The following is a 17,890-nucleotide window of genomic DNA, read 5'->3' on the forward strand; positions in this document are numbered from 1 at the left end:
AAGATTATCTTTAATAGGAGGGCGCTCTAAACCTCCTCAGCTCCTCGTTCTTTAAGGTAAAGTTCAAACTTCTTGTCACGATGCTTCGGCTTTTAAAATTTACCAAGGGATCACTATATCTCAAAACTCATGTACAACAGTTGGCATGTGCCAAGCGTGGCAGAACTGTGCCAAGCGTTTTGGGGACTATGGCAAGCGTTTTGCGGACTTTCCCAAGCATTTTTGGGGATTTTGCAATGTGTAGCAGAAATGTGCCAAGTGTGGTGGAATTGTGCCTCACACTTGGCATTTCGAGATGTACATTAGTTGGCGGGAAATCAGCGGCCCCTCAAATTTAATCGTTTTCCGATAAAAACTATTGTTTCTACAACAACAAGAGAGCTGTCACTTATCAGCCTCTACTCTAAATGTGTGCCTCTCAATGAAGAGAGGTTAGGGGTTAAACTGTTTTACTATAGGGTTTGTTTTCATTTAAAATTACACAAGCATTTCTTAAGCCAATAGCTTTCGATGCTCAATATTTGCCATGAACATAAAAAACAGATGTTTTTAATGTATATATTGTTTTGAAACTTTGTGATATTCAGTTTCGGCTTCTATTGACAAACATCGATCTTTACTTTCTGTTCATTGCCACGAACAGCTGGATCAGAGAAATTTAAATAAGATCAGCTCCTGATTACAGTCTCGGGTTCAACGTAAAACTACATCTTTAAAAGATTTTAACCAAAAACAAGGTTTAACTTTAGGCCAAAGCAAAATTAGAATTTATTACCAACAATTTTGATTAATCTTTTTTTAAGGAACCGATACTCAGAAAGTGTTTTATAGACAAGATTTGTTTCTCTTTTAAAATTAAAAATGTGGTTTGACTGGTTGTTGCTTCTTCCTCCAGGACTTGTGATCAGGTGTTTGATCTTTTTCATTTAATCTGATGCAATTATTTATTCATTTATTTAATTATCCCACAGATCAGACTGAAATCCTAGCTACAAACCCTTTTCAGTCTTGGAGCCTTTCTAAAACTGTTTAGTAAACTAGCTGTTTGTTAGGGACAAGGTACAACTTGAGGCTGCTTTTCTCAAAGATTACTAATCCCTATTATTTCAGCCGAAATGGACATCGAGGAAATATCCGAACCTTACACAGAAATGCTTTAAATCTGACTATTGCAAATTTCCAAGTCCCTTGAAGGATAAATATTCCTTGCAATAACGGCAAAAGGTTCTTGATGACAATCTCTTGGGATATTAAATCCTGGCCTGAGAAATTTGTTGTTGCTTGTTTGATGAATTGGATGTTTGCAATTCTGTAGGGATGTCTTAGGCTTCGTCTGTTTAATTGAAGGGATCAACAAAGGATTAATTGTGATTGTGCACACTGAAAGTTAAATGACAATAAGCCCCAAAGACAACCTGTCGTCTAATATAATTTTGAAGGTTTAGATACTAAGAAACAATGTCCACCCATTTTCTATTAATTTTTCACTCCTGTACCGCCATGTAACCAAAGACGGGTAGCGCCAATTAGAGAGGGATGGGGGAGGGACATCTGTCATCTAGATCCCCCCCACCGGATTTTGGAAAATATTTTTTTGGGGGTATTTTCATAGAAAATGCCCTTTTCTGTAATTTCATTGAAAAAACTAAAAAAAAGGACCGACCCCCCCCTCAACGCCTAGATATTGAAAAATCATCTGCCCTAAATTTTCATGAATTGGTGCCAGTGACCAGAGTCTCAGGTATGACCAGGCAAGTGACCAGAGGTCCTTGGAACCTTTAGTGTTCAAAATGTTTAAATACTTTTTCTTACGTGCAAGGGAAATTTTAGTTCATAATGTTTTTTGTTTTTTTTTTGTTTGTGTTACTCCACTTCTCTCTATTGTGTAGGGGAATATGCATAAATATTTACTATTAGTTATAATATTTACCGAAAAATATTGTTGTTTGAGTTTCAGACACCTTTCAAGCACAGCTTTTGTATGCCATAAAAATGGATTCCTTGCATGAAAATTTCTTTAACTGAATTTGTATATTTAGCCCTTTAGTTAGGACGGTAGCAAAGACTTTTCTGTGTGATTATCCCCATTTAGCTACTTAAAATATTCTTAAATCTACCCTAGCACCATGAATAGTATTAACTCTGTAAAAAATTGGAAGCACCCGTAGTTCAAAGCAACAAAATGACATAAAAATAAACTTGGTTGTGCTGATGCAGCCTTTTATTTATAGACAACATAATTTTTTTTTTTTTATAGAAAACAGGAATAAAGTTGAAAGCTTCCTCAAAAGAGCTTTTGTGCTTAACTGTGTTATAAAATTTCAAAAAGAGGCAAAAAAGACTCAATGCCCATTTGACATTATTAGTAGTAAGGTCATTTGTAGCATATACTTGCGATATGTCTAATTATTCTACAATTTTGAACCATTTTTAAGTTGGATGCTACTATTTCATTGAGGGATAATACAGGCGTCTTGATATTTCTTAGATTCTAACAAATTCTAACAAATCCTTAAAATAAAAGTATTTCTTTTTTCCCTTTACCAAAATTGCATGATGAATCCTAATAGTCTTATGACCCTTAGAAGAATATCCACCAACCACTGAGAAGATTCAAAATACGAGCAAGAAATAATTAAAAAAGATTTAACATATTACATTGCAAAATCATAACAATGAACTTGTATCTAAGACCTACTGAGATTTCTCGGTAGGGGCCTCCCCCGGGCCACTCAGCACGTCCCCAGGTGGCGGATAGGGGGATAACCTAAAGATATGTAGGGTATCTCCATTGAGAAGGAGGCGCGGACCAAGGGGGGACCCAGTCTCTGGGGGTTCTTAATTGAAGCAGGGGCACCCTCGCCCCGGGGCTGTAAATACGGGCGGAAGAGGAAGAAGGCCCCTTGGATGTACACTCAGCAGGGCCCATCGTCGTGTGGACACGTCCCTTTACTTACAAACCTTCTCCCAGCAATGGGTTAAATTGCATGGTGAAGTAAAACACCATCGTGGGAGGACCCTCTATAGGAGGACAACTGTGGAAAGGCAGAGGATCCAGATTTACGGACAACGGCCTCTGAAAGGTGGTGGAGAGGAGTGGCTTGCCGCCACCACCCATTTAGCCACGAAACCACCTCTCTTGAATATCATGAAAAAAGGGCTCGGTATTATGCAAACATCTGCTACCGCGTCCAGGGTAACCGACGAACAACCAATTTTAAATGATGATAATGCGATTTTACATGCTACCGCGTCCGGGGTAACCGACGAACAACCAATTTTGAATGAGGATAATGTGATTTTAAATGCTACCGTGTCTGGGGCAGCCGACGACCCTAGGCCTAGGACGACCCCCCCCCCCAGGGGGTGAAAATCCACACGGTTGTTCCGTTCTGAGAAAAACCACCTTACACTTTGGCACGCTAAACATCCGAACACTTGCCAGACCGGGAAAACTAGATCTTGCCATTATAGAACTACAGAGGTTACACCTCTCTGGAGCCTCCCTCTTGTTGTCCGGCCGCAAGGACGGAGTTCATCGACAAGGTGTAGGATTCTTCGTATCACCAACTGCCAAAAAATCTCTAATCTCTTTCACCCCAAACTCATAAAGAATAACCGTCTTACGACTGTAGGGAGCTGCAAAGAATATCTCTGTTGTCCAAGTTTATGACCCAGACTACGCCAAAAGGGAGGAATAATGTGATGAATTCTATTTCACACTAAAAAGCATCATCGACCAAATCCATAAGAAAGAAGTACTGACTGTCATGGGGGACTTTAACGCTATTGTAAGTACGGATAACACCGGTCGGTCCGATATAATGGGGCCTTTTGGTCACGGTAAACTCAATGCAAGAGGCGATCGATTGCTGGACTTCTGCCGAAAAAACGAGTTATTCGTAACGAATACAATGTTCAAATACCGCCATCGACGTAAAGTGACCTGGAGACCTCCAGACGGTAAAACCGAGAACATGATTGATTATATGCTGATATAGAAGCGCTGGAAGTCTTCCATGCTAGACACAGTAGCATTATCTGGAGCAGACTTCGACTCTGACCACACTTTCCTGATGTCAAGGTTCAAGCTAAGAATGAGAAAATTGCAAAAAGCAACAAAAATACCAAGATTCCGGGTGGATCTGCTGCAGGATTCCGAAAAAAGGCAGACCTATACTTCCACTCTGTCTGAAAAATTTCGAGAGATCCTGGCAAATCATTCTCCCTTGACCCCCGCAAATGAGATAGACTCCCTGACCGAGCAGGCCACATCGGCAATCATCGAGACAGCGAACTACGTCCTCGGACGAAAAACTCCCAATGAAAAACCATGAATCACAGATGAGCTCATTGCGCTATGCGAGGATAAGCAACTTTTTTGTAATAACTCCGAGCGACACAGCCGGGATATTTACAAGCTCCTCAAGAGAAGAGTAGAGTGAGAGATCAAAAAGGCACTATTTAACCACCTGCGGAAGAAATACGAAGACTACGGAGTATAGTTCAAGAAGCGGAACAGCGGAGCAGTTTTCAGAATGGTACGCGAGTTAAGACGAAAAAAAAACAGCCGCAAACATCAGTGATCCTGGACAAAGACGGAAATGAGGTTAGCGATTCAAAGATGAAACCTGAAAGACGGAAAGAATTGTTTAACGATAAACTGAATCCATCAGTAGCTGCGGATCCTGAAATACTAACCCGCTTCCCCATACCCGACCAAGAACTCAGACCCCCACCCCCACTCAAGTCAGAAACCGAGTCAGCAATCAAGTCGCTCAAACAAGGAAAAGCCCCTGGCCCAGACAGAGTCACCGCTGAACTCATTAACGTCGGATCGGATGATGCAGCTAAGCTGTACCACGCCATTGTATCTGCGGTGTGGGAAACCGGCCACGTACCCCGTCAGTGGTGCAAGGCTGCCATTGTACCTATTCACAAAAAGGGGTAAAAAAAGAGTGCGGAAACTACCGTCCGATCAGCCTCACGAGCCATTAGTCACGTGTCTTGACAAAAGTCCTATTCCGACGCTTACAAGCAACAACTACCTTTGCCGTTGGAGAATATCAGGCCGGCTTCCGTCCTGGAAGATCTACAATCGATCAGATATTCGTCGTTCGACAACTCATCGAACGATACATCGAATTCAACCAAGAGCTCTACCAACTATTCGTTGATTTCCGTCAGGCATTTGACCTGATATGGCGCGACGGACTCTGGCAAATCCTCCTTCACTACGGGATCCCTTATGAGATAGTCCAAGTAATCAAGAGTCTGTACGACCAGTTCCGAGGCAAAGTAATAACCGTTGATGGGCTGTCAGAAGAGTTCACAACTTCGTCAGGACTACTCCAGGGTTGCATCTTATCACCACATCTCTTCAACCTCTTTTTAAATGTCGTTCTGTCACTGATGCAGTCGGAATATAGCGCAACAATAGGAGGGCTGCTGATAGACAATCTTGCCTACGCTGATGATATTGTTGAGCTAGCCAACTCTACACAAGAACTGCAGGCACAAGCTGATAAACTCTGCGATACCACCAAGCTGTTTGGGATGGAGATCAATGCCAGCAAGACCAAAGTCATGGTAACTACGAGACGTAAACTTGACAACCCACCCATTATCACCATAGGCGGGAGACAGGTTGACACAGTTGACCACTTCCTGTTCCTTGGTAGCCTATTCTCCTCAGATAATTGTCATAGCTCTGACGTGAAACGTCGACTTGCACTTGCTAGCTCTAGCTTCCGAAGACTAGCCAACCTCTGGAAAAGCAACCACCTAGCCAACAAACTCAAAATGCGCCTATTCAACATTTTAGTAATTCCCATAGTTATTTATGGATGCGAAACGTGGACTCTGAAAACCGAAGACAAAAGAAAACTTCTAGCTAGGGTTGGATATTATCACCACATCTCTTCAACCTCTTTCTAAATGTCGTTCTGTCACTGATGCAGTCGGAATATGGTGCAACAATAGGAGGGCAGCTGATAGACATTATTGCCTACGCTGATGATATTGTTGAACTAGCCAACTCTACACAAGAACTGCAGGCACAAGCTGATAAACTCTACGATACCACCAAGCTGTTTGGGATGGAGATCAATGCCAGCAAGACCAAAGTCATGGTAACTACGAGACGTAAACTTGACAACCCGCCCATTATCACCATAGGCGGGAGACAGGTTGACACAGTTGACCACTTCCTGTTCCTTGGTAGCCTATTCTCCTCAGATAATTGTCATAGCTCTGACGTGAAACGTCGACTTGCACTTGCTAGCTCTAGCTTCCGAAGACTAGCCAACCTCTGGAAAAGCAACCACCTAGCCAACAAACTCAAAATGCGCCTATTCAACATTTTAGTAATTCCCAAAGTTATTTATGGATGCTAAACATGGACTCTGAAAACCGAAGACAAAAGAAAACTTCTAGCTTTTGAGATGAGATGCCTCCGTCGCATTGCTAGAACCAAATATACTGACCAAATCACAAATGTGGAAGTACACCAAAGGTTCCAGTCCACTGAAACCATTCTAAGTAAAATCAAGGAGCAACAACTGCACTGGTTCGGGCATGTCAAGCGAATGGAGCCAAGCCACCTCCCGAAAATCGCCCTTGAAGGATCTCTCCATGGCCTTCGTCCACGAGGCAGACCACGAAAACGATGGATGGAGAACTTCCACTTCGACAATGTCAAGATAGCCCAGTTGTCACGTATCGCACCAGATAGAGCAACGTACTGAGCCGTTACGCATGAGCTAGCAAGAGGAGTGGCCCCAAAACGTCCCACGAGGATGGCCGGGACCTAAGTAAGTAAGTAAGAACTTGTATAAAAAAAAACCTTTTAGGTTAGCTGCAAAAAAAGCAAGAATGACGGTAAAAACATTCTCCTGATTTGCTGTTATCTAATTAAAGTGTCTTATTTTGTGTATATTTGTCAATCCTGGTTAAACTTCTTTCAAGTTATAATGCTGGGACATTTTTTTTTTTTTTTTTTTTTTTTTTTTTTTTTATTGGTCACGTGTTTCATTGTAAGTCAACCGCTTTTAGACATAAAGCGAAGATATTCATTTAGAAAAAATATGTTCACTGTCTAAAAATAATTCCTTGTTATTTTACCTTCTGTTATTTGTATTATGGAAAGGTAGCGTGATCTTCGTCGTTCTTCACTGAGAACTTTCTACACGAATTAGGTTCTCAAAACTAGAATTACCTGAGGGTCAGTGATTAAATGATGTGAGCAGAATCTAGTGGAACAATCTTTCAACCAAGGTCAGTGAAACCATAGATTTCATTAAAAAAACACATTCAAAACATTGAATGTTTTTTTCTGCAATTGTTATAACGATAAGTAACCTAGTAATGCTTATGTTTGAGACTTAGTAATATAGTTGTAATTGCATTGTTAGAGCGCAAAAGACGAAAGCTATTGAAGAAACTGTCATTTGAAGAGTTTTTTTATCACTTGGTAAAATATTTCTAAGTTTAGTTTTTGTTTATATATGTTCAGCAACATATTTTATAAAATACATAGCTAAATGAGTTTATTTGCTTCTATACGAACTTCATTGAAGGCTTGCACCAGCGGTGTAATTTTCTGTGGGGCAGGAGGAAACTGAACCAGACCCCAGCCAATCCCCCCCGCCCCCGTTTTAGGTTTAGCGTCTTCACAAATCTTGTCAAAACAATCCACAGAATTCAGGCATCCCCAGATCAAATTCTTTAGTATGCATAACTTCGCCTTTATCGTAATATATGACTCATTTTCCTTTTTCACTTGACTTGAGAAAAGCGACTCCAAAATTGCTCCACCCCCAGGGCTTTGACGAATTGCACCCCAGACTTTAACACAATCATTTATTACGAACTTAAACTTGAATCATGGAAAAGCTAATGACTTACAATTTATGCAGTCATTTTTCAAAATAATAGTAATATTTATTTTCTAATTTATATTGTTCTATTGATGAAGCTTTTTCATGGGCCTTATGTAAATCAGTGCGATATGTCTAATTAGCAAATTCGTAACCACTGTTATCGTTTCTGCTTCCGCCCTTTCTCAGAGTGAAGCTAATAGCGTCACCTAAATTTAGATTTTTGTAGATGGCGCTAGTAAGACGAATAAAAAAATGCACAATGCACCAGTCAAGCTGTATTATAGTGCTTAGAACTCTTAATACGTTTCAGAAAAAAGAGAAAGAAAGAAGTAAGGAAAGTGGGAAATTCATGTATGATTTACAAAAGGTTTTAGCTTTAAAGTCTATGATTTTTATAGTCATGGCTCAGGTACTGTGGGAAGTGAAATCAAAGATCCCATTCACCATGAAATAGAATATTACGTTAACATGCTCGGCATTCAAACGCGAGGTAGAGAGCACTATCCGAGATTAATAGTTATTCAAAAGAGCATAAAACCTTGCAAAATTTTGACCTAAAGCTTGCTTTCTGGCATTCCAGAGTTGACTCGAAATCGTGAGCTAAAGCTCACTTTCCGGCATTTCAGAATCCTCCTCCGGAATTACTCCTCTCCCACCATAAGTTTATAGAACCTTGAATGATGAGATAAACATTTAGCTTAATGTATCGAACAGTCTTGTGGGTCCTTACTTTCATGTGAAACAAAATCTTTTCTTTTTTTTTAACTTTGACTTTTATTCTTTTGTTTTATTCTTTTAATTATGTCTCTTGTAACTACTTTTTGTTTAATCTGTTTATACTAAGTAACTTAGAGACTACATCGAAATCAGCTTAAAGACGAAATGCACTATTGCATCACAAGTTCCTTGGAAACTAGCTTTCGACACTTAAGCCATGTGACGATCACATAATTTTTTGTCGCACGACATTTTGGCCAAATATGAGCCAAAAATTTACTCATATGAAAATTGTAACCTAGAAATGCCAAGAGGAGGGGATGGGGTCCTCAAATACGAAAAAGTGAATTTCAAGAGTATAATTTTCAAAAATTTGAAAGCGGCGGGAAATTCCTCCCAAATCGTAATTTTTTGAATGCCCATTAATCCCTCAAATTCTGCCCTCTTTTATAAATGTAGCAACAAATGATTAGTCTTCCAATTTACGGTCAAAATTTTTTGTTAACAAGAGAGGAGGTGCTGATCCTCTGAATTTAGTCTTAATGCTTATCCTAAAAATGTTTTATTTTGTTTGACTGCCCCTCCTGATTGATTTGAAGGATCACCAGTTGGAAAAATTTGACCTAAAATATAGTTTTTTAGGCTTTATCCTCCCTATTCCTATAGAATTAACTTACTTCTATGCTATGTAATAGCTGTTGAGCCTATATCGTCATTATTAGGCATAGAGATCGAACCTGGAATTTAAAAACTTCTGAAAAAAAAATCACTAAAAACATTTGCTGAACTGTATTCAAAGGGAGGATCAGCACGGCAATGTGTGTTCAATCACACTTCGATACTCCTGATCAACATTAATCTGCTCATTGTTCCTTTTAGAACAGCTTTGCCAAAGGTTTAAAGGAAATTGCTTCAGACGTTTGAAAACGTCACATATGATCTTGAGGTGTAACAGCAGCAATATTTTCAGTCTACAAGGAACTGCGCTTTTAGAGGAATTCACGAAATTTTTAATCTTCGCTGACAAAAGATTGAAATCAGCTTTGTCGGATAGACGCACAAGTTGAAATTGATGGTGTATATCATCCCTATACCCTGTCTTCGCATTGTTTTTCTCTTAAAAAAACCGTCGTTATTCCTTTTATAAACTTCAAAGCGAAACATTAGACTAAATGAATTTTGTATATTTGGAATCAGCATTGTTTTCCATCTTCCATAAGTCTGAGTTTCAGTTACTATTGACGAGTAGTTGCTCTTTACCCACCGTTCATACTCGTGAGTGGTTTGGAAAATTAGGCGTTTGTTGATGACAGTGACGAAAACAGAAAAAACATAGGATTTAGTTGGCATGGGGGCATTGAACAGGGATAGGTCTCATTACGTACCTTCGATGCATGGGTGCGGAGTGATGACTCTGTTGCAAAACCTTTCCCACAGACATGACACTGGAAGGGCCTATTTTTTGCTCTTTCTTGTTGTGCATCATGATTTCGCAAATGTTGTTGAAGGTTACTTAATTGAATAAAAGCACGTCCACATTCCGGAACATGACATTTATATGGTCTCTCTCCTAAAAAAAGAAAAAAATGGAAGAAATGTTGTATTCCAGTTTTTATAAAGTCAGTAGAACTCTTGTGCTTCAATAATTATCCTATACATAATTCTAGGCCCTGGTGTAAAATAAAGACGCTAATTACCGAAAATTAAATTTTTTAGATTATTTCTATCTTATATATGTATATATATATATATATATATATATATATATATATATATATATATATATATATATATATATATATATATATATATATATATATATATATATATATATATATATATATGATATATATATATATATATATATATATATATATATATATATATATATATATATATATATATGTGTATGTGTGTATGTGTGTGTGTGTGTGTGTGTAAACAGCACTAAAAAAGGGGTGAGTTTGTATCCTCTTCCGAAAGTAACAGAAATATAAAATCTGTACTGCCTTAGTGTTTCTGTATCAGCAGCAATGTGCAGAAATCACTTCTATAAACGCAAATATCGATGAGTGTTTATTTAATATTCTTCAAGGTTTATCATGATTTTTTTTATTAAACTTGCTGTGAGTTTAAAAGCTATTGCTTTTTATCCCTCAGGTTGCATTTGTATTAGTGAAAAGGTCTAATTTTAAATAGTTTGTGAATGGCAGATTGCATTTGCGAAATGGTCAAACTGAGATCACGAACTTTGCTATCAGTAAAAGGGGAATACATGGCTAATAAAATCTGTCCAAAAGTAAATGAAAACAGTTAGAACTGACTTCTCATTTATTCCCAAGTAAGACATATTTTTTATTTCATATAGGTTCCTGTAGATTTTATTTCGAAACTTCAGAAAGATTTTTTTTTTAATTTCTTATCGCTGCCCTTTTTTTTGAAGTTCTCCGCGACGAGTAATCGGTAGTTCCTTTTTTTTATGCTTACTTGCTTCTGAATCTAAAGTCTGTTGTCTAACCAAATAATTGACACCTCAAGAATGAGAGATAAAAGGACTGCTCTCTTTATAAATTTAAAGGAATATTATTGGTATTCTTTCTAATATTATCGAAATATTAAGCAATTTAAGGGTGATCTATTCAGCACCTGGAAATACTTTGAAGCAAACTTTTCTTATCTATATTGTGAAGCACATACGAATTAGAGGACGACATTCGGAATTAAGACTAAGGTTTAAGAAGTTACAGCAATAAACAATATATCATTTTGTAGACGTTTCAGCATTTCATTAAAATGCACTAGAACAATTATATAGGCAACCATACTATTTTGCATGAAATTTTACCTCCCTATGTGAGGTATTCTTGATCTTCGCTTGTCACCAGTTAGCTTATTAAAAACCGCGATTTTTGGTAACCAACCATCCTTCTTGCGTAAAACACGTCCTGGTCACATCTTCACCTTTCGTTCATTGTAGACCTAGACGATTCAAGGGAATCACGTTTCTCGTAAAGCTTCTTGCTTGATGTTTAGTCACTAAACGAGCACACTCATAAGTATACTTTAAAATATTCTTAGACAATTCCTTTGGCAAAAATCTAGTATAATTTTCCTCAAGTTTTCGATGCATCTACATTTCAAAACAGTGCTTATGTTTTTTAAATTTATTCTCTTATTGTTATTCAAATAATGCCGACAAATCCAATTTTCCTTCATGGAAAATTCGCTCCTCCAACAGTAAATTCCTCAAAATAAAGTTCCTCTAATTAAAATACCCCTCCCCTTTCGGAAAATTCACCTCCCCCAATCAATTCCATTCTCGCTGAAAATCTCCCAGGGGAAATCTCTTTCGGACGATTCCGCCAGAAAAGTTCTCCCTAGCATATTTCCATTTGAAAAAGACTATAATTTCGGATCGTTTTTCAAATTTTGTCGGATATCCCACCCCCGTAGATTTTTGTTCCGGAAATCCCCCACATCCCAGTGGAAAGTTGCTCCCATGAAAAATTCCACAGTGGAGAGTTTTACCAGAAAAAAATTCCCCATTCCCCCATGGAAAACTCCCCCAGAAAGTCCCAGCCCCACTGAAAATTTTCCCTGGAACATCTCCCATATTAAATTTTAGTCGGCAAAAACAAAGTAAGACAAATAAAAAGAATTTCGTAAAGGAATTTCGGGCAAATTCTCCCAGTGTAAAATTTCTCCTGGAAAGCTCACCCCTGGAACTTCCCTTCCAATGGAAAGTTTTCACCGTAGTACATTCCCCCAAACAGAAAATCTCCCCACAAAAAAAATATATATATATACTTCCCAATAATAAATATTGTACATAAAAAATGGGTAAATGTTGTTACTTATAGCCCTTTGTTACTTATAGAGCCTGTGGGGAGTATGTTATCCCTAAAAGAAATGGTTGTTGGACCTTCCAACTATGCTGAACAAAATGGCTATCTTAAAATTTTGATCAAACAACTTTGGGAAAAAAAGGGCGTGGGGGTGGAACCAGCTGCCGTCCAATCTTTCTGATTGCTTAAAAAGGTCACTAGAACTTTCAATTTCCGATCAAATGAGCCCTCTCCTAATCTTCTAAGATCACTGGTTCGGTTCGATGAGTGCATCCTTAGGACCGAATATGCCACCGTGCTGGGTTAAAACTTCTGGAGCTAGGAAGCTCATTAAAGTTTTCGTTTAATTCTCTTTTATTTGGGTATCTAAAAATTTTAACTCGATCGTATTTTTGTCCTCTTCGGACACAAATTGTTGCTTTGCGCCACAAAATGGCAGAAAAAATCACTTTGTTGCGGTGCGGTCTCTTTCGCTACTTAGAAAGGGTACTAGAATAAGCCTTTTGCTGACATTTCAGGACGATTGATTCGATACGATCATTCTTAGAAAAAAAAACAACGATAAATATATGAACACGCATCCATTAACATTCCTTAAATTAAAAAATAAAAAAAATCGCTTTTTTTACATAGGGACTGGAAACATTTGCAATTGGTTCTCTTATAAGTTGAATTTGATAATATTATTCCCATCAAGATTGCTCTTCTTTTTGGGGTGTTTTTCCCCTTTTTCGAAAACTAGGCAAATTTCCTCGAAATTGCAATTGTTCGCAGGTAGATTTAAACTCAAAAAAATTTTACATATTTAGAATCAAACAGTTCGTGGTAACGAACTGTAAGTAAGGAGCGACTAAGTCCAATAGTAACCGAAAATTACTATTGAAAAAAAAAGTATAAAAAACAAGATTTTAACATCAATAGATACATCGAAAGAATTGGGTTTTTAAGCTGATTCCAAATATATAACATTCATTAAGTTTAGCGTTGCCCATCAACATCTTCGAGCCTATGGAGAAGAATTGCCTGATTTTTGGAAATGGGGTGGAAACACCCTCAAAACCGTCATGGAATCCTAATGAAAATTCTACCATCAGATTCAGCGTATCAAAGGACCATACTGTAGAGGTTTCAAGCTCCCATCAGCGAAAATGTGGAATTTTGTGTTTTTTGCCAGAAGAAAGATCACACGGATCCGTTTTGTTTTTATCCAGGGTTGATCCTATCAAACCAATGGTCCTAGAAGATCGGGAGAGGCTCTTTGTCACATCAGTTTTGCATGAGGAGACGTTCCAGGGGAATTATCAGGGTGGAAACTTTCAGCAGAGTTGGGATTGTCCAAAGGATTTTCCGTAGGGGGAGAGGGATTATTCCGTATATCTGAGGGGGGGGAGGGTAGGTACCCTTGGACTTTCATTTTTACATTATCAGGAAAAAAATATCAACTTTGATTACTAAATCGGTCACCTAAAGCAACAAATAGAATAATTTATACTTTTGTTTAAAGTTCGACCATTACAAGAATAAAAAACACAACAATAAGGACGTAAGCACGAGATGCACGTTCTCTAAATCGTGCTTGTAATAATAAGCGCATGCCTCGTAACCGATCCTTTTTGTGGATTAAAAATAACGGCTTCCTCCACCCTAAAGAAAAAATTCGTGTTGAACATACTGAGTAGCTTTTTAAATAGCTTCTTTTCAATTACAAAGGGTCACTCTAGCATATGTAAATGATGATAAACAGTTTTTTATCGATGGATTTTAATCAAGAAGAATAAAAGAACCCTACTACCACCTTATCGCTTAGGGTTTTTATCAATAGATGGATTTTGTTAGAAGGCAAGAACTATTTCAACTTATTAATCAGTTATTAATTTCTTAATCAATTGGTTTGATAAATAAAATTAAAGAACTTGTTGTATTCAATAGTTTTTGTGGGTGACTTATCGAACGGCGATAATCAACTTAATCCCGAAATACGTTTTAAAAGGCTCTAAGCAAGGCTAATTTTTCCGTCGAATAGTCTCATTTACAACAGCTAATAAGGTCAAAGTTTTGTCTTGAGTCCTAAAATATTATGTTAAAGAGTAACACACGTGCAATGTGACAAGTATATGTATTTCTTTTAATTCAAAATGCCTGTAGCACGAGTCGAACTGTGGCTTAACAGAGGGATGATAGCCCAGTGGCTTCAATTCATGAAATTATAGGGGATTGGGGGGGGGGGCATAAAATGTATTTTTCAAAATCTAAGAGGGTTTTTCAGATTTGAAAAATGAAAGATTTTTCAAATCTTTCATTTTATTAAAAAAATGAAAGTACCAAAAAACGCATTTTTAATTAAAATTCCCCCAAAAAGGTATTTCAATAGTCTTGGGGCCGAGACGAAAATTTGAGAAGGCATATTCCCCCTGCCCTACCCCCAATTGACGCCTCTGCAGTAGTTGCTCTCATTTGCAGAATAATCTCTACTCGTTATGAGTTTGACCGTGCTCTTTAATTTTAGAACAAATTATATTCCGAATCAAAGGAATCGGAAGACTCTATGGTAGGTATACTTTTGGTCTGTATAATTAGAATAATTCAAGATAGCACCTCCAACCCCCTTCCTACTTATAAATATAGACAAATGCCCTTTTTTTGACTCCATATATAGAAGCCTGCCGCGAAGAATCCATATATAGAAGCCTGCCGCGTGCCGGGGCCCGGCGGAACTTTACAAAGATATATATATATATATATATATATATATATATATATATATATATATATATATATATATATATATATATATATATATATATATATATATATATATATATATATATATATATATATATATATATATATATATATATATATATATATATATATATATATATATATATATATATATATATATATATATATATATATATATATATCTCTTTTTAGGAAAACCTGTCATAGACTATTGCTATTTCATTAAGGTAAGTGTTTTTTTTTTATTTGAAGGGGAAGGATAGGGAGGTCGGCAACAGTAGACTTATTTAGGATTAGCTGTTGTTTTAAGTTTCACTTAATTGGTCATAATAATTTCTGTTTTTTCATATTTTCAGTCAAAGCAATTCGTGTTTTTTTAAGTTTGATATCTTAAATAAGTTAATTTATGTTTGTTTTAAGTTTTGAAATTCCATTTGCTTTTCTCACAAAACTGTATTTCTTTAGTTAATGAGAGAGCACTTGAAAAACATCTTATTTTCTGTGTATGACCGTAAAATAAGTAATCATGGAAATATTTGTGTTTGAATTCTTAAAAAAGAAAAAGATGTATGCCGAAGGTAAGATCTTGGGTGCCTCTACAATTGACCCTATTTCCTCGTTTGATCGACAGCTCTGTTTTCGGCGCATAAAGCATTGCTTTCAAGTATTAGAAAGTTAGAGCAAAGCAATTTAAATATAAGAAACCTATGATATTTGAATTTATTAATGTCACTCCAGTTCATGTTTAGATTTCTTCCAAAGCTTTAGAACTATGATTCTACGGAAGCTGGCGTTTACCCCCCCCCCCCCCCAAAAAAAAAATTACCCCCTCGGAAAATATCCCGGAAAATAACCCCAGAAAATACACCCCCGCGAAAAATACCTCCCCGGAAAATACTCCCCAGGAAAATACACCCCCCTGCGGAAAATACCCCCCTCAGAAAATTCCCCCTAGGAAAATACTCCACCCCCTGGCTGGTAGGTCATCCAATCGCTTTCGAATTATAAAAAATGACTAGAACTCTCATTTTCTGATCTAATGAGGAAAATGAGTTAAATTAAACTAATAAAAATAAATAAAAAATTTTAATTTAGACTGATGAAAATTCATCTTAGAGCATCATATCTTCCAATTTTCTTATAAAAGGTGGAATTCCTTTCTCTTTAGGAAAACAAAAGTCTTGGTTTTCAACTGACTTCACAAAACAATCAGTTGAAAGAAGAAAAAAACTTTCCGATGAAGATTCTACTTTGTACTTTCTTAAACAACCACTTGACCGAGTTCTAAGGATTTCTAAACTGTCTCTTTTTGTCCTTAGAAAATGTTCTATGACAGGCAAGAAAGAAAGAAAAATGGGAGCGTAGCCCAGAGCAACATTATCTGACTCCTTTCGCTTATGGAGATTCATAGAAATTGCCAAGGGGAGGATACGATTGGTTCCCCCTTATGAGACAAAAGAGTTTATTTTCTTTTTTGACGATCAATAATTTTCCTGAGGTTGTTTCAACGTTTTTCTAATCTGAGAAGAGGAGAAAAAGCCGACAGTGCTAGAGCTAAATGAAAAACAAATACTTCTATCTTTTATTTATTTTGCTTTTACATTGTTTTATTGATATTGGTTTTTACAGAAATATTTAAAACCATTATACCATTCGTTTGAAGCCTTAACTGACTATTGAAAAATTACATTATTTTACACTTCAATTACCATGAGTCCCCGAAAAATAAAATGGATTGGGGGGAGGGGGGTGAAGGCAGACTTAGATTCTACTATCCTCACTTTTTTAATGAAAAATAAATAGATTTGGAAAAATTGTATAATATTTGAACAATAGGGATGCTTTTCGGGGAAAAGAACCTTTTTTCAAAGCTTTCCCTACATCTGACCTGAAGATTTCACATGATTATAGCCAATAATGATTACTTTTTAAGTAGATGCCATAAATCATTGAGTAATGAACCTTTTAAAATATTAATTAAAAAAAAAAACTTACCGAAAAATAATTTTTTCAAATAAAAGTAAAGGCCATTTTAAACTTAAGCTCAGGAGATATTAATACCTGTTAAAATTCAAACTCAAAACGACCAGAAATTACTATTAAAGAATAAATGAAACCCAAAACGACCAGAAATTAAATAAACAATCATATGAAAAACATACAAAAAGTAATAATATAAATGAATAAATAGAATTTAAAGCGAGTAATGCTTAGATTGAATATGAAAATCAAGCTTAAAACGAAAAAAAATAATTTGCTATTAAAGTATAAATGAAACTTAAAACGAACAGAAATTAAATAAACAATCAATGCGAACAAACATACAATATACATTAATGTAAATGAATAAATAAATCTTAAAACGAGTGAAAATTAAATTGAATATTCAAATCAAGTTTGAATCGAATAAAAATAACTACAAACAAGAGTTTTGGTATCGCCTCACTGCAGAAGCCTAAAACCTACTGCGTCATTGGTGCCTTACTAGAAACTATATGAGTCTTGAGCAGTCTTGGAAAGTATAAACAAACTCAAATTTAATACTATATATGTAATTATATTAATTTTAGGAAGATCCATCAGTTCAAGATTTTTTTTTCACTATAATTTTTATTTTTATTTTCAGTGATGTAAGAACTGGAAAATAATAAATTTGTAATATACGATTAATTCGTTTTAAGTGAAGCGCCAATGACGCAGAAGGCT

At 36.6% G+C, this 17,890-nt stretch overlaps 1 protein-coding gene across 1 annotated transcript in view; it reads right to left on the minus strand.

Moving 5' to 3' along the window:
- dati (zinc finger protein datilografo) overlaps window positions 1-17,890 on the minus strand; it is a 264,856-nt gene that overhangs the window by 87,139 nt on the left and 159,827 nt on the right. The window contains exon 4 of the mRNA XM_089093362.1: window positions 9,983-10,167. Within this exon, the coding sequence (XP_088949488.1) occupies window positions 9,983-10,167 (185 nt within the window). The remainder of the gene's footprint in view (window positions 1-9,982; window positions 10,168-17,890) is intronic.

Source organism: Artemia sp. Qi Xiang Cuo, chromosome 8 (assembly GCF_049724085.1).
Source record: "Artemia sp. Qi Xiang Cuo chromosome 8, ASM4972408v1, whole genome shotgun sequence".
In the NCBI taxonomy this organism is placed as follows: Eukaryota; Metazoa; Arthropoda; class Branchiopoda; order Anostraca; family Artemiidae; genus Artemia; species Artemia sp. Qi Xiang Cuo.